This window comes from Capricornis sumatraensis, chromosome 3, assembly GCF_032405125.1.
Source record: "Capricornis sumatraensis isolate serow.1 chromosome 3, serow.2, whole genome shotgun sequence".
Lineage (NCBI taxonomy): Eukaryota > Metazoa > Chordata > Mammalia > Artiodactyla > Bovidae > Capricornis > Capricornis sumatraensis.
Genome location: NC_091071.1, coordinates 108650094 through 108663987, shown reverse-complemented (window position 1 = coordinate 108663987; position 13894 = coordinate 108650094). Strand labels below are relative to the sequence as shown.

The following is a 13894-nucleotide window of genomic DNA, read 5'->3' as shown; positions in this document are numbered from 1 at the left end:
AGGAAGACATGTCTACTTGATTTTTCAACTTTAATTGCTGCTGTGAAAAAGAGAAAAAAAAACTGGTTCTTTTTCCAGAGATATATTATGGATATATTTTAGCCAGTGATAAACAATATGAATGATGTATTGCCCAAGACACTTTTCTTGGATGACACTTTAAATTCAACTGCCATGATGGCTGCTAACATCAATATATTAACACAAACAGACAAGTCAAAACTTCTCATGAGACTATAACTAAGTTTTTCCAAAATCAGTTAATTTCTACATATTAATAATAAACTATCAGAAAGATAAATTAAGAAAATAATCTAATTTATAATTTCATCAAATAGAGTAAAATACCTAGGAACAAATTTACCCAATAAAATAGCTAGGAACATATTTAACCAAATTTAACTTTAAGACACTGATGAAAGAAATTGGAGACACAAATAAATGGAAATATATTCTGTGCTCATGCTTGAAGGAGTTGATAGTGTTAAAATGTACATACTACCCAAAGCAGTCTACACATTCAATGCAATTTCTATCAAAATTCCAATGGCATTTTTCACAGAAATAGAACAAACAATCCTAAAACATATATGAAACCACACACAACTAAACTGAATAGCCAAAGGAATCTTGAGAAAGAAGAACAAAACTGGATACATCATGTTCCCTGATTTCAAACTATATTACAAAGCTACAGTAATCAAAAAGGTATGGTACTGCCATAAAAACAGATACATAGTTCAGTGGAACACAATAGAGAGCATAGAAATATAGCCACATGTGTATGGTCACCTAATTTATGATGAAGGAGTCAAGAATATACAATGAGGGAAAAACAGTTTCTTTGATAAATGGTGCTGGGGAAACTGGACAACAATATGCAAAAAGATGAAACTGAACCACTATCTTACTCTATCCACAAAAATTAACTCAAAAATGGATTAAAGACTTGAACACAGACCCAAAACCAGAAAACCCTTAGAAGAAAACATAGGCAGTGTCTTGAGATCAGTCTTGGCAATGATTTTTTTGGATTTGACACAGAAAGCAAAGACAACAAAGGCAAAAAGTAACAAAGGGGACTATATCAATCTAAATAGCTTCTGCCCAGCAAAGGAAACCATCAACAGAATTAAAGGCAATCTACTAAATGGAAGAAAAAAATTGCAGTCATATATGTTAAGGGGTGAATATCCAAAACACATAAAGAAATAACATGTATCAGCAGCAAAACAAACAATCCAATTCAGAAATAGGCAGAGGATCTGAATACAGTCACGTCTTCTTTTAAGTGCTTACTATATAGTGCTTCACGCTTGTGATTTTACAAACAGAAGGTCTGTGGAAATTCTGTGTTATCAAATTATGGGAAACATTTTAGTAATAATGTATTTTTAATCAAGGCATGTACTTTTTTATACATAATGTTATTGCACACTTAACAGACTACACTGCAGTATAAACATAACTTTTAGATATGCCCTGGGAAACCAAAAACTTCATGTGATTCACATTATTGTGATATTTGCTTTATTTGAACATTCTTTGGCATTGCCTTTCTTTGGGACTGGAATGAAAACTGACCTTTTCCAGTCCTGTGCCCACTGCTGAGTTTCCAAATTTGCTGGCATATTGAGTGCAGCACTTTCACAGCATCATCTTTCAGGATTTGAAGTAGCTCAACTGGAATTCTGTCATCTCCTCTAGCTTGTTCATAGTGATGCTTCCTAAGGCCCACTTGACTTCACATTCCAGGATGTCTGGCTCTAGCTGAGTGATCACACCATCATGATTATCTTGGTTATAAAGATCTTTTTTGTATAGTTCTTCTGTGTATTCTTGCCACCTCTTCTTAATGTCTTCTGCTTCTGCTAGGTCCATACCATTTCTGTCCTTTATCGAGCCCATCTTTGCATGAAATGTTCCCTTGGTATCTCTAATTTTCTTGATGGGATCTCTAGTCTTTCCCATTCTGCTGTTTTCCTCTATTCCTTTGCATTGATCTCTGAGGAAGGCTTTCTTATCTCTTCTTGCTTTTCTTTGGAACTCTGCATTCAGATGCTTATATCTTTCCTTTTCTCCTTTGCTTTTGGCTTTTCTTCTTTTCTCAGCTCTTTGTAAGGCCTCCCCAGACAGTCATTTTGCTTTTTTTGCATTTCTTTTCCATGGGGATGGTCTTGATCCCTGTCTCCTGTATAATGTCAGGAACTTCCGTCCACAGTTCATCAGGCACTCTATCTATCAGATCTAGGGCCTTAAATCTATTTCTCATTCCCACTGTATAATCATAAGTGATTAGATTTAGGTCATACCTGAATAGTCTAGTGGTTTTCCCTACTTTCTTCAATTTAAGTCTGAATTTGGCAATAAGGAGCTCATGATCTGAGCCACAGTCAGCTCCCAGTCTTGTTTTTGCTGACTGTATAGAGCCTCTCCATCTTTGGCTACAAAGAATATAATCAATCTGATTTCGGTGTTGACCATCTGGTGATGTCCATGTGTAGAGTCTTCTTTTGTGTTGTTGGAAGAGCGTGTTTGCTATGACCAGTGCATTTTCTTGGCAAAACTCTATTAGCGTTTGCCCTGTTTCATTCTGTATTCCAAGGCCAAATTTGCCTGTTACTCCAGGTGTTTCTTGACTTCCTACTTTTGCATTCCAGTCCCCTATAATGAAAAGGACGTCTTTTTTGGGTGTTAGTTCTAAAAGGTATTGTAGGTCTTCACAGAACAGTTCAACTTCAGCTTCTTCAGCATTACTGGTTGGGGCATAGACTTGGATTACTGTGATACTGAATGGTTTGCCTTGGAAACGAACAGAGATCATTCTGTCATTTTTGAGATTGCACCCATGTATTGCATTTCGGACTCTTGTTGACAATGATGGCTACTCCATTTCTTCTAAGCGATTCCTGCCTGCAGTAGTAGATATAATGACCAGGCAGATGCAAATCAAAATCACAATAAGATATCATCTCACACCCTTCAGAATGACTATTAATGAAAAGATAAGAAACAAAAGTTTGGGCTAGGATGTGGAGAAAAGGGAAGGCTTGTGTACCATTGATGGGAGTAAACTGGTAAAGCTTCTATGAAAAATAATATGGAGGTTTCTTAAAAAATTAAAAATAGAACTACCATATGAACCAGGAATTCCACTTCTAGGTATTTATCCAAAGGAAATAAAATCACTATCTTTAAAGAACAAGTGTGCCATCAAGCTCATTTCCACATTATTTACAATAACTAAGACATGTAAACAATCTAAGTGTCCTTTGATGGATGAATGGGTAAAGAGAATGTAGTATATAATACATACAATGGAATACTATTTAGTTATAAAAAGAAGGAAATGTTGCCATTTACAACAATGTGGGTGGACTCTGAGGGCATTCTAAGTGAAATGAGACAGAGAATGACACATACCACACAAATGTGTGGAATCCTAAAAAACAAATAAGCAAGACTCATAGATACAAAAATAGAGGCAAGGAGAGGGGAAGGGGTAGGCAAATGGTAAAGGAGGCCAAAAGGTGCAAACCTCCAGTTCTAGAATGAATCCTGAGGATATAACAGACTGCATGCCAACTATAGTTAATAACACTGTATTTTATACTTGCTATGAGAGTATACCTTAAAAGTTTTCATCACAAGAAAAACAATTTGTAACTGTGTAATGATGAATATTAACTAGACTTATTGAGGTGATCGTACTGCAATATATAGGTAGAAACCACTTTTTGAAAGTTTACTTTGCATTACTTCATTTTTATGAAAGACATATATCTATACCATTTTTGCCAACCAAAAGAAATTCATAGAGGACTTTCACTATTACAAAGAAGGTAATTGCTTCTAGTTTTACACCATTCAGCTTACCAAGGATTTCATAGGAATTATCTACTTTCAGACAGCAGGGGAAACCGATAAACTCATATATTGAACCATTATGGTGGATACCTCAAACTAATAACAATGATGTATGTCAGTTTTGTCTAAAAAAGAAAAGAAATACAAGAAAGTTAATTCAGCCTATAATCCTAACCCCTCTTGTTTGACTACTGAAGTGAAAGTGAAAGTCGCTGAGTTGTTTCCAACTGTTTGCAACACCACGGACTATATAGTCCATGGAATTCCCAGGCCAGAATACTGGAGAGGGTAGTCTTTCCCTTCTCCAGGGGATCTGCTCAACCCAGGAATCAAACCAGGGTCTCCTGCTTTGCAGGCAGATTCCTTACCAACTGAGTTATCAGGAAAGCCCACTGCTGTTTGACTACTAGCAGTTAGAAAATCAGTTATATTACCCACTGTGTTGTGAACAGCAGTCTTCTAATTCTACCAAAACCAAACAACTGACCCCAAGAAATCTAGCAGCAGGAATTGACATGTTTAGTACCGCAGCTCCAGGCCCTCTTCCTTCTGGGTTTCCAAACTCTTGGCTGCCCTCTTGTCTATCAGAAGCCAGACAATACAGCTGGGTAGGCATGAAAAGATGAAAGACACACTGGTCGCAGTCCTGGCCATTCACCAAGGCACTGTTCACCTGGGTTGTGTGCAATGTTCCTATTTTTACATATGTCTCTTAAATTAAAAGAAATTATCTCTTCCCTGGTCAGGGTAACGTGGCAGCCTGGATGGGAGGAGATTTGGGGGGAGAATGGATACACGTATATGCACATCTGAGTCCCTTTGCTATCCACCTGTAATTATCACAACATTGTTAATCAGCTATATTCCAATATAAAAGAAAAAGTGTTTTTTTTTTTAAAGAAAGGATCTCTTCTTGTTTAAGACACAGTTGTTTAACACTGTGATTTTTGCTTTCTGTGAATAACTAATAGGCAAAGTAAACTCATGCACTGTAGAGGGCAGGGAATCGACATGTTAAAAATAAGACTAGGACTAAAGCTCTCAAAAACCACGTTCGGTTCAGTTTGGTTATTTCAGACTCTTTGCGACCCCATGAATTGCAGCACGCCAGGCCTCCCTGTCCATCACCAACTCCTGGAGTTCACTCAAACTCACGTCCATCGAGTCGGTGAGGCCATCCAGCCATTTCATCCTCTGTCATCCCCTTCTCCTCCTGCCCCCAATCCCTCCTAACATCAGAGTCTTTTGCAATGAGTCAACTCTTCGCATGAGGTGGCCAAAGTACTGGAGTTTCAACTTTAGCATCAGTCCTTCCAAAGAAGGGTATTCCAAAGAATACCCAGGACTATTTCCTTTAGAATGGACTGGTTGGATCTCATTGCAGTCCAAGGGACTCTCAAGAGTCTTCTCCAACACCACAGTTCAAAAGCATCAATTCTTCAGCACTCAGCTTTCTTCACAATCCAACTCTCACATCCATACAAGGATTCTGACCTCCCTATCTCCTTCAACTTTCATTTTTTCTCAAATTCCTGAGATGACTGAAAATATCCTAATCACTGATAGTTATTCCTTAGATGTTAATTACACAAAAAACAAGGGGATATGGTTCCAAATTCAGCTGATGGTACACAATGGACACCCAGTCAGTGTTTGAATATCCATCTAGATGAAAGAAAAAGCAATGAGCAACAGGGTAAATGGGGATACAATGTTGCCTTAGTGTCTTGAGATGAGTAATCAAAAATTGGTATTTTTCTTTTTCTCAAATTAGAAATTACTCAATGGGATGAAAAGGAGCCATACAGTGTTGGTAACTTTGCATAATTAACCCAAGGATTTCAAAAATTATATTTGGTAGAATTTTAGTGTTCTACAGATATTAATAAAAAACAAACTCATTGGCAGAAGAGATATTCTTTTAAAACTTTTTAACATAAATGTAGAAAAGTGAACATGTTAAGCTTTTTTCATGTCATTTTGAAATAGTCTTTAAGATACTATTCTGTCATAAGCATGTATACAAACAATTTTGCTATTTTTTAAAAATCCAAATACTTATTTTTAACTCACGAACCTGAGTTGTTGTTCACTAAATAAAATTATCGTTTATAAACTTGGAGAAAAGAATTAATCAGAAACAACTCAACTTATAAAATTATTAGACTACAAATTTCTAATAATAAAAATAGTTAAAAAAAAAATTTAGGCTAGTATAAGGTCCATCTAGTAAAGGCTATGATTTTTCCAGTAGAGGCTATGGTTTTTCCAGTAGTCATGTATGGATGTGGGAGTTGGACTATAAAGAAAGCTGAGTGCCGGATAATTGATTCTTTTGAACTGTGGTGTTGGAGAAGATTCTTGAGAGTCCCATGGACTGCAAGAAGATCCAACCAGTCCATCCTAAAGGAAATCAGTCCTGAATATTCACTGGAAGGACTGATAGTGAAGCTGAAACTCCAATACTTTGGCCACCTGATGCAAACAACTGACTCACTGGAAAAGACCCTGATGCTGGGAAAGACTGAAGGTGGGAGAAGAAGAGGATGACAGAGGTTGAGATGGTTGGAAGGTATCACTGACTCAATGGACATGAGTTTGAGTAAACTCCGAGAGCTGGTGATAGACAGGGAGGTCTGGCATGCTGCAGTCGATGGGGTCACTGAGAGTCGGGCACGACGGAGCAACTGAACTGAAGACTAAACTAAGGTTAATATAAAAAAATAAGCGGTCCAGTAATTGATGCAGATTGATTGAGAGTGGATTTGGAAAATAATAAATATGATAGCAAAAGTTAGATACTGCTTCATTTCCCAACATCATTTACTGAACAATTAATTTGGAAAAACACTCATTTTGATCCCTACCTCACAACAATGTAATTCCACCTAGAATATGCAAAGATTTACATACAGAAAAATAAACACTATGTACATTCAAGAAGAGAATGGGATGAATATTTTTAAACTCTTGGAATGGAAAGAGCTTTCTTATATGTAACAACACTTAAGATGGTTTTAGAAAAGGCAGAAGAACCAGAGATCAAACTGCCAACATCTCCTGGGTCATCAAAAAAGCAAGAGAGCTCCAGAAAAACATCTATTTCTGTTTTATTGACTATGCCAAAGCCTTTGACTGTGTGGATAACAATCAACTGTGGAAAATTCTGAAAAAGACGGGAATACCAGACCACCTAACCTGCCTCTTGAGAAACCTATATGCAGGTCAGGAAGCAACAGTTAGACCTGGACATGGAACAACAGACTGGTTTCAAATAGGAAAAGGAGTACATCAAGGCTGTATATTGTCACCCTGCTTATTTAACTTATATGCAGAGTACATCATGAGAAACGCTGGGCTAGAAGAAGCACAAGCTGGAATCAAGACTGCCAGGAGAAATATCAATAACCTCAGATGTGCTGATGACACCACCCTTATGGCAGAAAGTGAAGAGGAACTAAAGAGCCTCTTGCTGAAAGTGAAAGAGGAGAGTGAAAAAGTTGGCTTAAAGCTCAACTTTCAGAAAATGAAGATCATGGCATCCGGTCCCATCACTTCATGGGAAATAGATGGGGAAACAGTGGAAACAGTGTCAGACTTTATTTTGGGGGGCTCCAAAATCACTGCAGATGGTGATTGCAGCCATGAAATTAAAAGACACTTACTCCTTGGAAGAAAAGTTATGACCAACCTAGATAGCATATTCAAAAGCAGAGACATTACATTGCCAACAAAGGTCCGTCTAGTCAAGGCTATGGTTTTTCCTGTGGTCATGTATGGATGTGAGAGTTGCACTGTGAAGAAGGCTGAGTGCCGAAGAATTGATGCTTTTGAACTGTGGTGTTGGAGAAGACTCTTGAGAGTCCCTTGGACTGCAAGGAGATCCAACCGATCCATTCTGAAGGAGATCAGCCCTGGGATTTCTTTGGAGGGAATGATGCTAAAGCTGAAACTCCAGTACTTTGGCCACCTCATGCAAAGAGTTGACTCATTGGAAAAGACTCTGATGCTGGGAGGGATTGGGAGCAGGAGGAGAAGGGGACGACAGAGGATGAGATGGCTGGAAGGCATCAATGACTCGATGGATGTGAGTCTGAGTGAACTCCGGGAGTTGGTGATGGACAGGGAGGCCTGGCGTGCTGCGATCCATGGGGTCGCAAAGAGTCGGACATGACTGAGCGACTGAAATGAACTGAACTGAACTGAAAATGACATCAAAGTCTTACAGACAGAATCAATTTGGCAATAAATTGAGTCAGAGATAGGGAACACAGGCGGAAACACAACTTCCCAGAATAAAGAGGAACATGACCTTATAGCAGTTTGTGAAAAAATAATGAAAGGTAGGTGTGAAAACAATGGCAATATTTATTGTATGGAAGAATGAATAAAGAACAAAGAAACAAACAGGAAGTATCTAATATGATGAAAGATAGCTTTGCCAAATAAGACCTGAGTTAACAGAACAAAAGCACAGACAGAATTGTTAAAAACCCATAAAGTAACGTGTCCAAGTTACATAGCTAACTAGTGGTGGAACTGTACTTTGAATCCAGACCTGCCTTATTCCCATGTTTATATCCCTCTGATTTCCACATATGTGTCAATCAGCCATCAGAAAGAAATCTTTATACATGCAATGCAATACCTTGAAATGAATCCTAAATCAGAAAGGGGACATTATTGGAAAAACTGGTAATATTCCAATAGAATCTGGAACTTAGTAGTAACATGTCAGTGTTAATGTCTCAGTTTTGATCATTATCCTATAGTCATGTAAGTATTAACACTAGAAAGCTGGTTGAAGGGTCTGTAGGTGTGCAACATCATGGAAGTCTAAAATTATTCCAAAATAAATAGTGTATTAAAAAATAAAAGCAAACTCTCAAAAATGATGCCTTTGTTACTACCTTAAAACTCATAAGGAAAAAGATTTATTGCATAGTCAAATTTTTAAAAGGGCATGTTTTACATTATAACAAGTTCACAGGTTTGCTTCAATTATTAGAGGTTCACTGATGATTTTAAAAACAATTATCACCCTTGATTATACTATTTTTTGAAAATACAACTTATGTAACTTTTTTCATAACATTTTTCCTTTCATGTGATAAAACACAGAATACTGTAAGTATTATTCTTTAAAAATGTAAGGTGATCTGGCTGTAATGAACTGTCTTCATTTCTGCTACAAAAGTGACAAAAGTTCTGGACTTGTAACAGCAAGAATTAAATTTAGAGGATTAATAGAACTGCCTGGTTTTAGGAGCTGTCAGATACTGAGAGAATCAGGACTTCAGAAATAAATGAATCCTAGGAGCAGAAAAGCTGAAGCATATAATTAAGTCGAAAACTTAGAGGCGGTTGACTGGGTAAGGAGAGGGGGGAAATAGTAAGAAAAAGTGAAATAAAGAACATTAATAAAAATCAGGGCTTAGGTGTCTTTAAAGCATTGAGATGTGATAAACTATGGAAAGGGGGAAATATCACATGAATAGTAGTACATCAGATTGGATAAGGGCACTCACTCAAAGCCTGCCAATGGGTCCCATCACTCAGGGCATGAACCGGGGATCTCTGGGAATGCTCAGGATGTACCCCTCTGCCCCCATCACGTCTCTGATTCCTGTTCTACCATCAGCCTCTCCCTCACTGTCCTCTAGCCACCCTGCTCCTCCATGCTGTTCCTCAGGCAATCCAGGCCTTTGTACTTGCTCACCTCCCCACTAGGAACATTCTCCCCCAGCAGATACCATCAATGGTTCATTCCTTTTCCTCCTCAAATGTTGCTCACACGCTAACTTTTCAGTGATACACTACTAAGAACACTCATACTGATCCTCTGGCATGCTACTTTCCTCTACCCTGATGTTTTTTCATAGCAGCTTCCACCATCTATCAATAATTCCATCAAACTGCTGTTCTCCAACCACTAGAACGTATGCTCTCAGATATGTACCTATTTGCTTGTTTTCCCACCAATACTTCCCCAGTGCCTATATAGAGCTGGGTAGGATAAGGGTTAGGTGCTCCATAACTTATTGGCTACATCAATCAATACATAAACGTGATTTTTCAATAATATTATATAAATAAGAGTAATAAATCACAGGTAATTTCTCCAAAGTTGCCTTTTGAGCAGTCAGAGTGATCTTTTATTTGTTGGGCTCCAAAACCACTGCAGACGGTGACTAAAGCCTTAAAACTAAAAGATGCTTGCTCCTTGGAAGAAAACCTATGACCAATCTAGACAGGATATTAAAAAGCAGAGACATTACTTTGCCAACAAAGGCCCGGCTAGTCAAAGCTATGATTTTTCCAGTAGTCATGTATGAATGTGAGAGTTGGATTATAAAGAAAGTTGAGCACCGAAGAACTGATGCTTTTAAACTGTGGTGTTGGAGAAGACTCTTGAGAGTCCCTCAGACTGCAAGGAGATCAAACCAGTCAATTCTAAAGGAAATCAGTCCTGAATATTCATTGGATGGACTGATGCTGAAGCTCCAATACTTTGGCCACCTGATGCGAAGAACTGACTCACTGGAAAAAACCCTGATACTGGGATAGATTGAAGGCAGGAGAAGGGGATGACAGAGGATGAGATGGTTGGATGGCATCACCGACTCAATGGACATGAGTCTGAGTAAGCGCCAGGAGTTGGTAATGGACAGGGAAGCGTGGCGTGCTGCAGTTCATGGGGTTGCAAAGAGTCGGACACAACTGAGTGACTGAACTGAACTGAACTGATTCTCTGGGTATTTCCTACACTGAACAATAACCTCTATAATGTTTTAAAAGGGGGCTTCATTTTACAAAAAAAAAAAACTAGACAGTTATCTGAGATGATTTCAACCCAGGTTCATCCACTGTCAGATTCAGAAAGATAAATTATTTAGGGGTCTGATCTTATGAGCTTAAATAATATACCAGAAAAACTTTCTCATTATAAAAACGTCACATGAGCAAATGCTCATTCATGATTCACTAAGCTAACGGAATTGCACAATCCCAACCTCCTCATTTTAAAGATGAAGAAACAGTCCTAGAAAAGCTGTCACTGCTTCACCTTCACGTTGAACACAGCTGAAGAAGTGCTGAACAGCAGCCAGCATGAACAAAGATGGAAGTATTACAGAATGACCTAGCTGAGAAACATTGTGCAATGCAGCGTAAGTCCAGACTGAACATTTTCAACTCACCATGTAACTAAACTTCCATTTTCTCCAACTTATTCCTGTATCATTGTTCAGAGATCATATTGTTTGAACAGTCAAGATTCTCTTTGCCTTGAGATCACTAGCAGAGCAAGCAATGTGATCACCTCCCTAAGTGTGTTCAAGGGCCACCAAAACTTCCAGAACCCACTGAACATTCAGCCTCTTTTTCCAGACCTTTGCCTGCCCTCTGGAGAGAAGTTCAAGGCCAGCTTATTTTATAAGTTTCTTACTTTTTTCAGCAAATGAATTGCCAATTAACTCTCATGAAATCAAATGGAAGCAGCTTTCAGGGTTTAAAAATGTGTGGCTTCTCTCTTTTTAAAAAACCATTGGCTGAGAAATTGAACACATGCCACTGTTTTGTTATCAGTGGGGGGAAAAAATCTGGTGTCAGATTTCTCTTCTCAGAGGTAACAGCAGCAGTTAATCCACACAAGTCCATTTTCCAGGTCCCCCGACAGTCGTCTCTGATTATAGAAGGACACACAGGCAGATACTTTGGCAAAGAAGTCTATAAAATGAAGTTGCCTGGACCAAAACACCTATATTGATTTTTAGTACAATTCAAAACACAAGGAAACATCAGTTTCCTAAGTAGCACATACTGAAATGGACAGGGAAAATACACCGCAAAGAGCTCAGAGAAAGAAGAGGGTAAAAGACAATTACATTAGCAAACATCTGAGTGTTCTTTTGTTTTCTTTCTGAGGTTTTTTTGTTGTTGTTGTTGTTGTTGTTGTTGTTGTTGTGTTGTTGTTGTTCAGGTTTGTAGAACTGAGAGGCTTGAATTAAATTGCACTCTCCTTATCTGAGAATCTGAGATTGATCCTTTAGGGGCACTGTGCTCCCAGCTGGAAGCCTAGGCATCTAATAGACCTTCAGGAAATAATGCCGACAAACTTTTGAACATTTTAACATCCTCCTTAGAGCCCTCAAAGAGTTATTTTTCCCAATTAATATTTCCTGCTCTCTCAGCAAATGGCAGATTTGTTTAAACTGCATTATAAACATATTATTTACCAATGTAGCATTCAGTTTGCTGCAAGCAAATATTTTCCTTTGAAATCCTTAGTGAGACAAAATGCCTTTCAAGCCAGAGACCTCCGGAAGGGAGGTTGGGAATTGGGACAGACCATCCAGGACTTACCATGGCCCCCTCATTTCTTCTCTGGGCAACTTCTCTCTGCAGTCGGGCCACAGCCAACTTCTCCCTGGAGAAGCAAAAGTACATAATTAGCTGACCATCCTTCTCAGGGCAGAGGGACACTGGCATGGCTTTGAAACATCCTTTTGCCGTCTCCAGGAAAACCCCCTCCTTGGTTTAGCTCACTTCCTCCACTAAACTTTCTATAAATATTTAAAGTGATTGGTCACAAGTGCATTGTTTTCACTGTGTGTCATGAAAGAGATATTTTGCCTTGGATTTTTGTAATAGCCAAATAAATGCTATATCCCAACTCAAAGCTTCCCTTTAACTTCATGAGCATGTATCACTTATAAATGTTCCATAGCTAAAATATTTCAGTTTTCCTTTCTGTATCAACTCTGCTCATAAATAGTTTTAATTATTTTTATTTCTTTTGTTGCCCTATGTAGATAATTGAATTTGAAAAGCAAACAAAATGTAACCTGGTACCATTCTTGAAATAAAAACAGAAAATCCTTGGCAGGCTTGATACATAACAGGAACAGTGCTGGCCATTTTACCTGATTTCATATGAGACTGACAACAACTCTATAATATTAATAGGCTTTATTATCTCCATTTCATACATATAGAAATGAGGCTAAGAGGCTAAATAATATATGAAGCCCCCCGCTGGTAAATAGTAATATCACAACCAAATTTTAGGTTTTCCTTAGTTCAAAACCTACTTTAAAATTCTGCATATCATTTTTCAGGATCTAGGAAATATGAAAATGTGAAATTGAAAATCAGATTATTTAAGTATTTTTTAATTCACAACAGGGAACTGTTTCTAAGAGCTTTATATCCTTTATAATTGGAATTCTGATTTCACTAAGAGTCACTAAAATTTTAAAAACACTTTTGTAAGGTGACAGATATCTTCATTTTGGCCAACTTTTCAATTATTCTTAAAAAGTTGATAGACGAAGTAGGGGTAATGAACTCTTCCAGTAATTCTCAAGTCTTAGCTCTAGCAAGGATCTTCCCTGAAATCCTCTGCTGCCTTCAATTTGAAAGCTATTTCAGCCCTCTGCTTTCCCTCTACACAGGATCAGCTACATGCAAGCAGCAAGGAAGCAACCTGAATCCAAGATCAGGGTGAGGATTTCTCCTTCTCTAACCATTTATGTATTTGAAATCTCAAGACTGTCAAGAAGCCATGCATTTTAGTTTGGTTATGGGCTTCCCCGGTGGCTCATTTGGTAAAGAATCTGCCTACAATATGGGAGACCCAGATTCAATACCTGGGTTGGAAGATCCCCTGCAGAAAGGAATGGCTACCCACTCCAGTTTTATTGCCTGTAGAATTCCATAGACAGAGGAGCCTGGCAGGATATAGTTCATGGGATCGCAAAAGAATCAGACACAACTAGCAACTAACACTTCTGCTTTCACACAAAGTAGACTGACTTTGTAGTAGGAATATTTCTCTCTCTGAATTAACACCTAAAGACACAAACTAGAAGGAGGAAACATAGAATCAGGAGACTTATGAGGGATAAAGCTTTAGGAACCAAGGGCAGGACGTGTGCTTATAATCTGTGAGATGGCAACAAAGTAGGTGGGAAGAAGCCAGAAAGAGATGGGGTCATGTGTCCCTTTTTGAGGTTAGCCAGGCAAA

At 38.2% G+C, this 13894-nt stretch overlaps 1 protein-coding gene across 1 annotated transcript in view; it reads right to left on the bottom strand.

The window, feature by feature from the left end:
- The window catches only part of NCKAP5 (NCK associated protein 5), an 890670-nt gene that overhangs the window by 522277 nt on the left and 354499 nt on the right, over nt 1-13894 (bottom strand). Inside the window, exon 3 of the mRNA XM_068969056.1 lies at nt 12232-12295. Coding sequence (XP_068825157.1) covers nt 12232-12295 — 64 coding nt within the window. The remainder of the gene's footprint in view (nt 1-12231; nt 12296-13894) is intronic.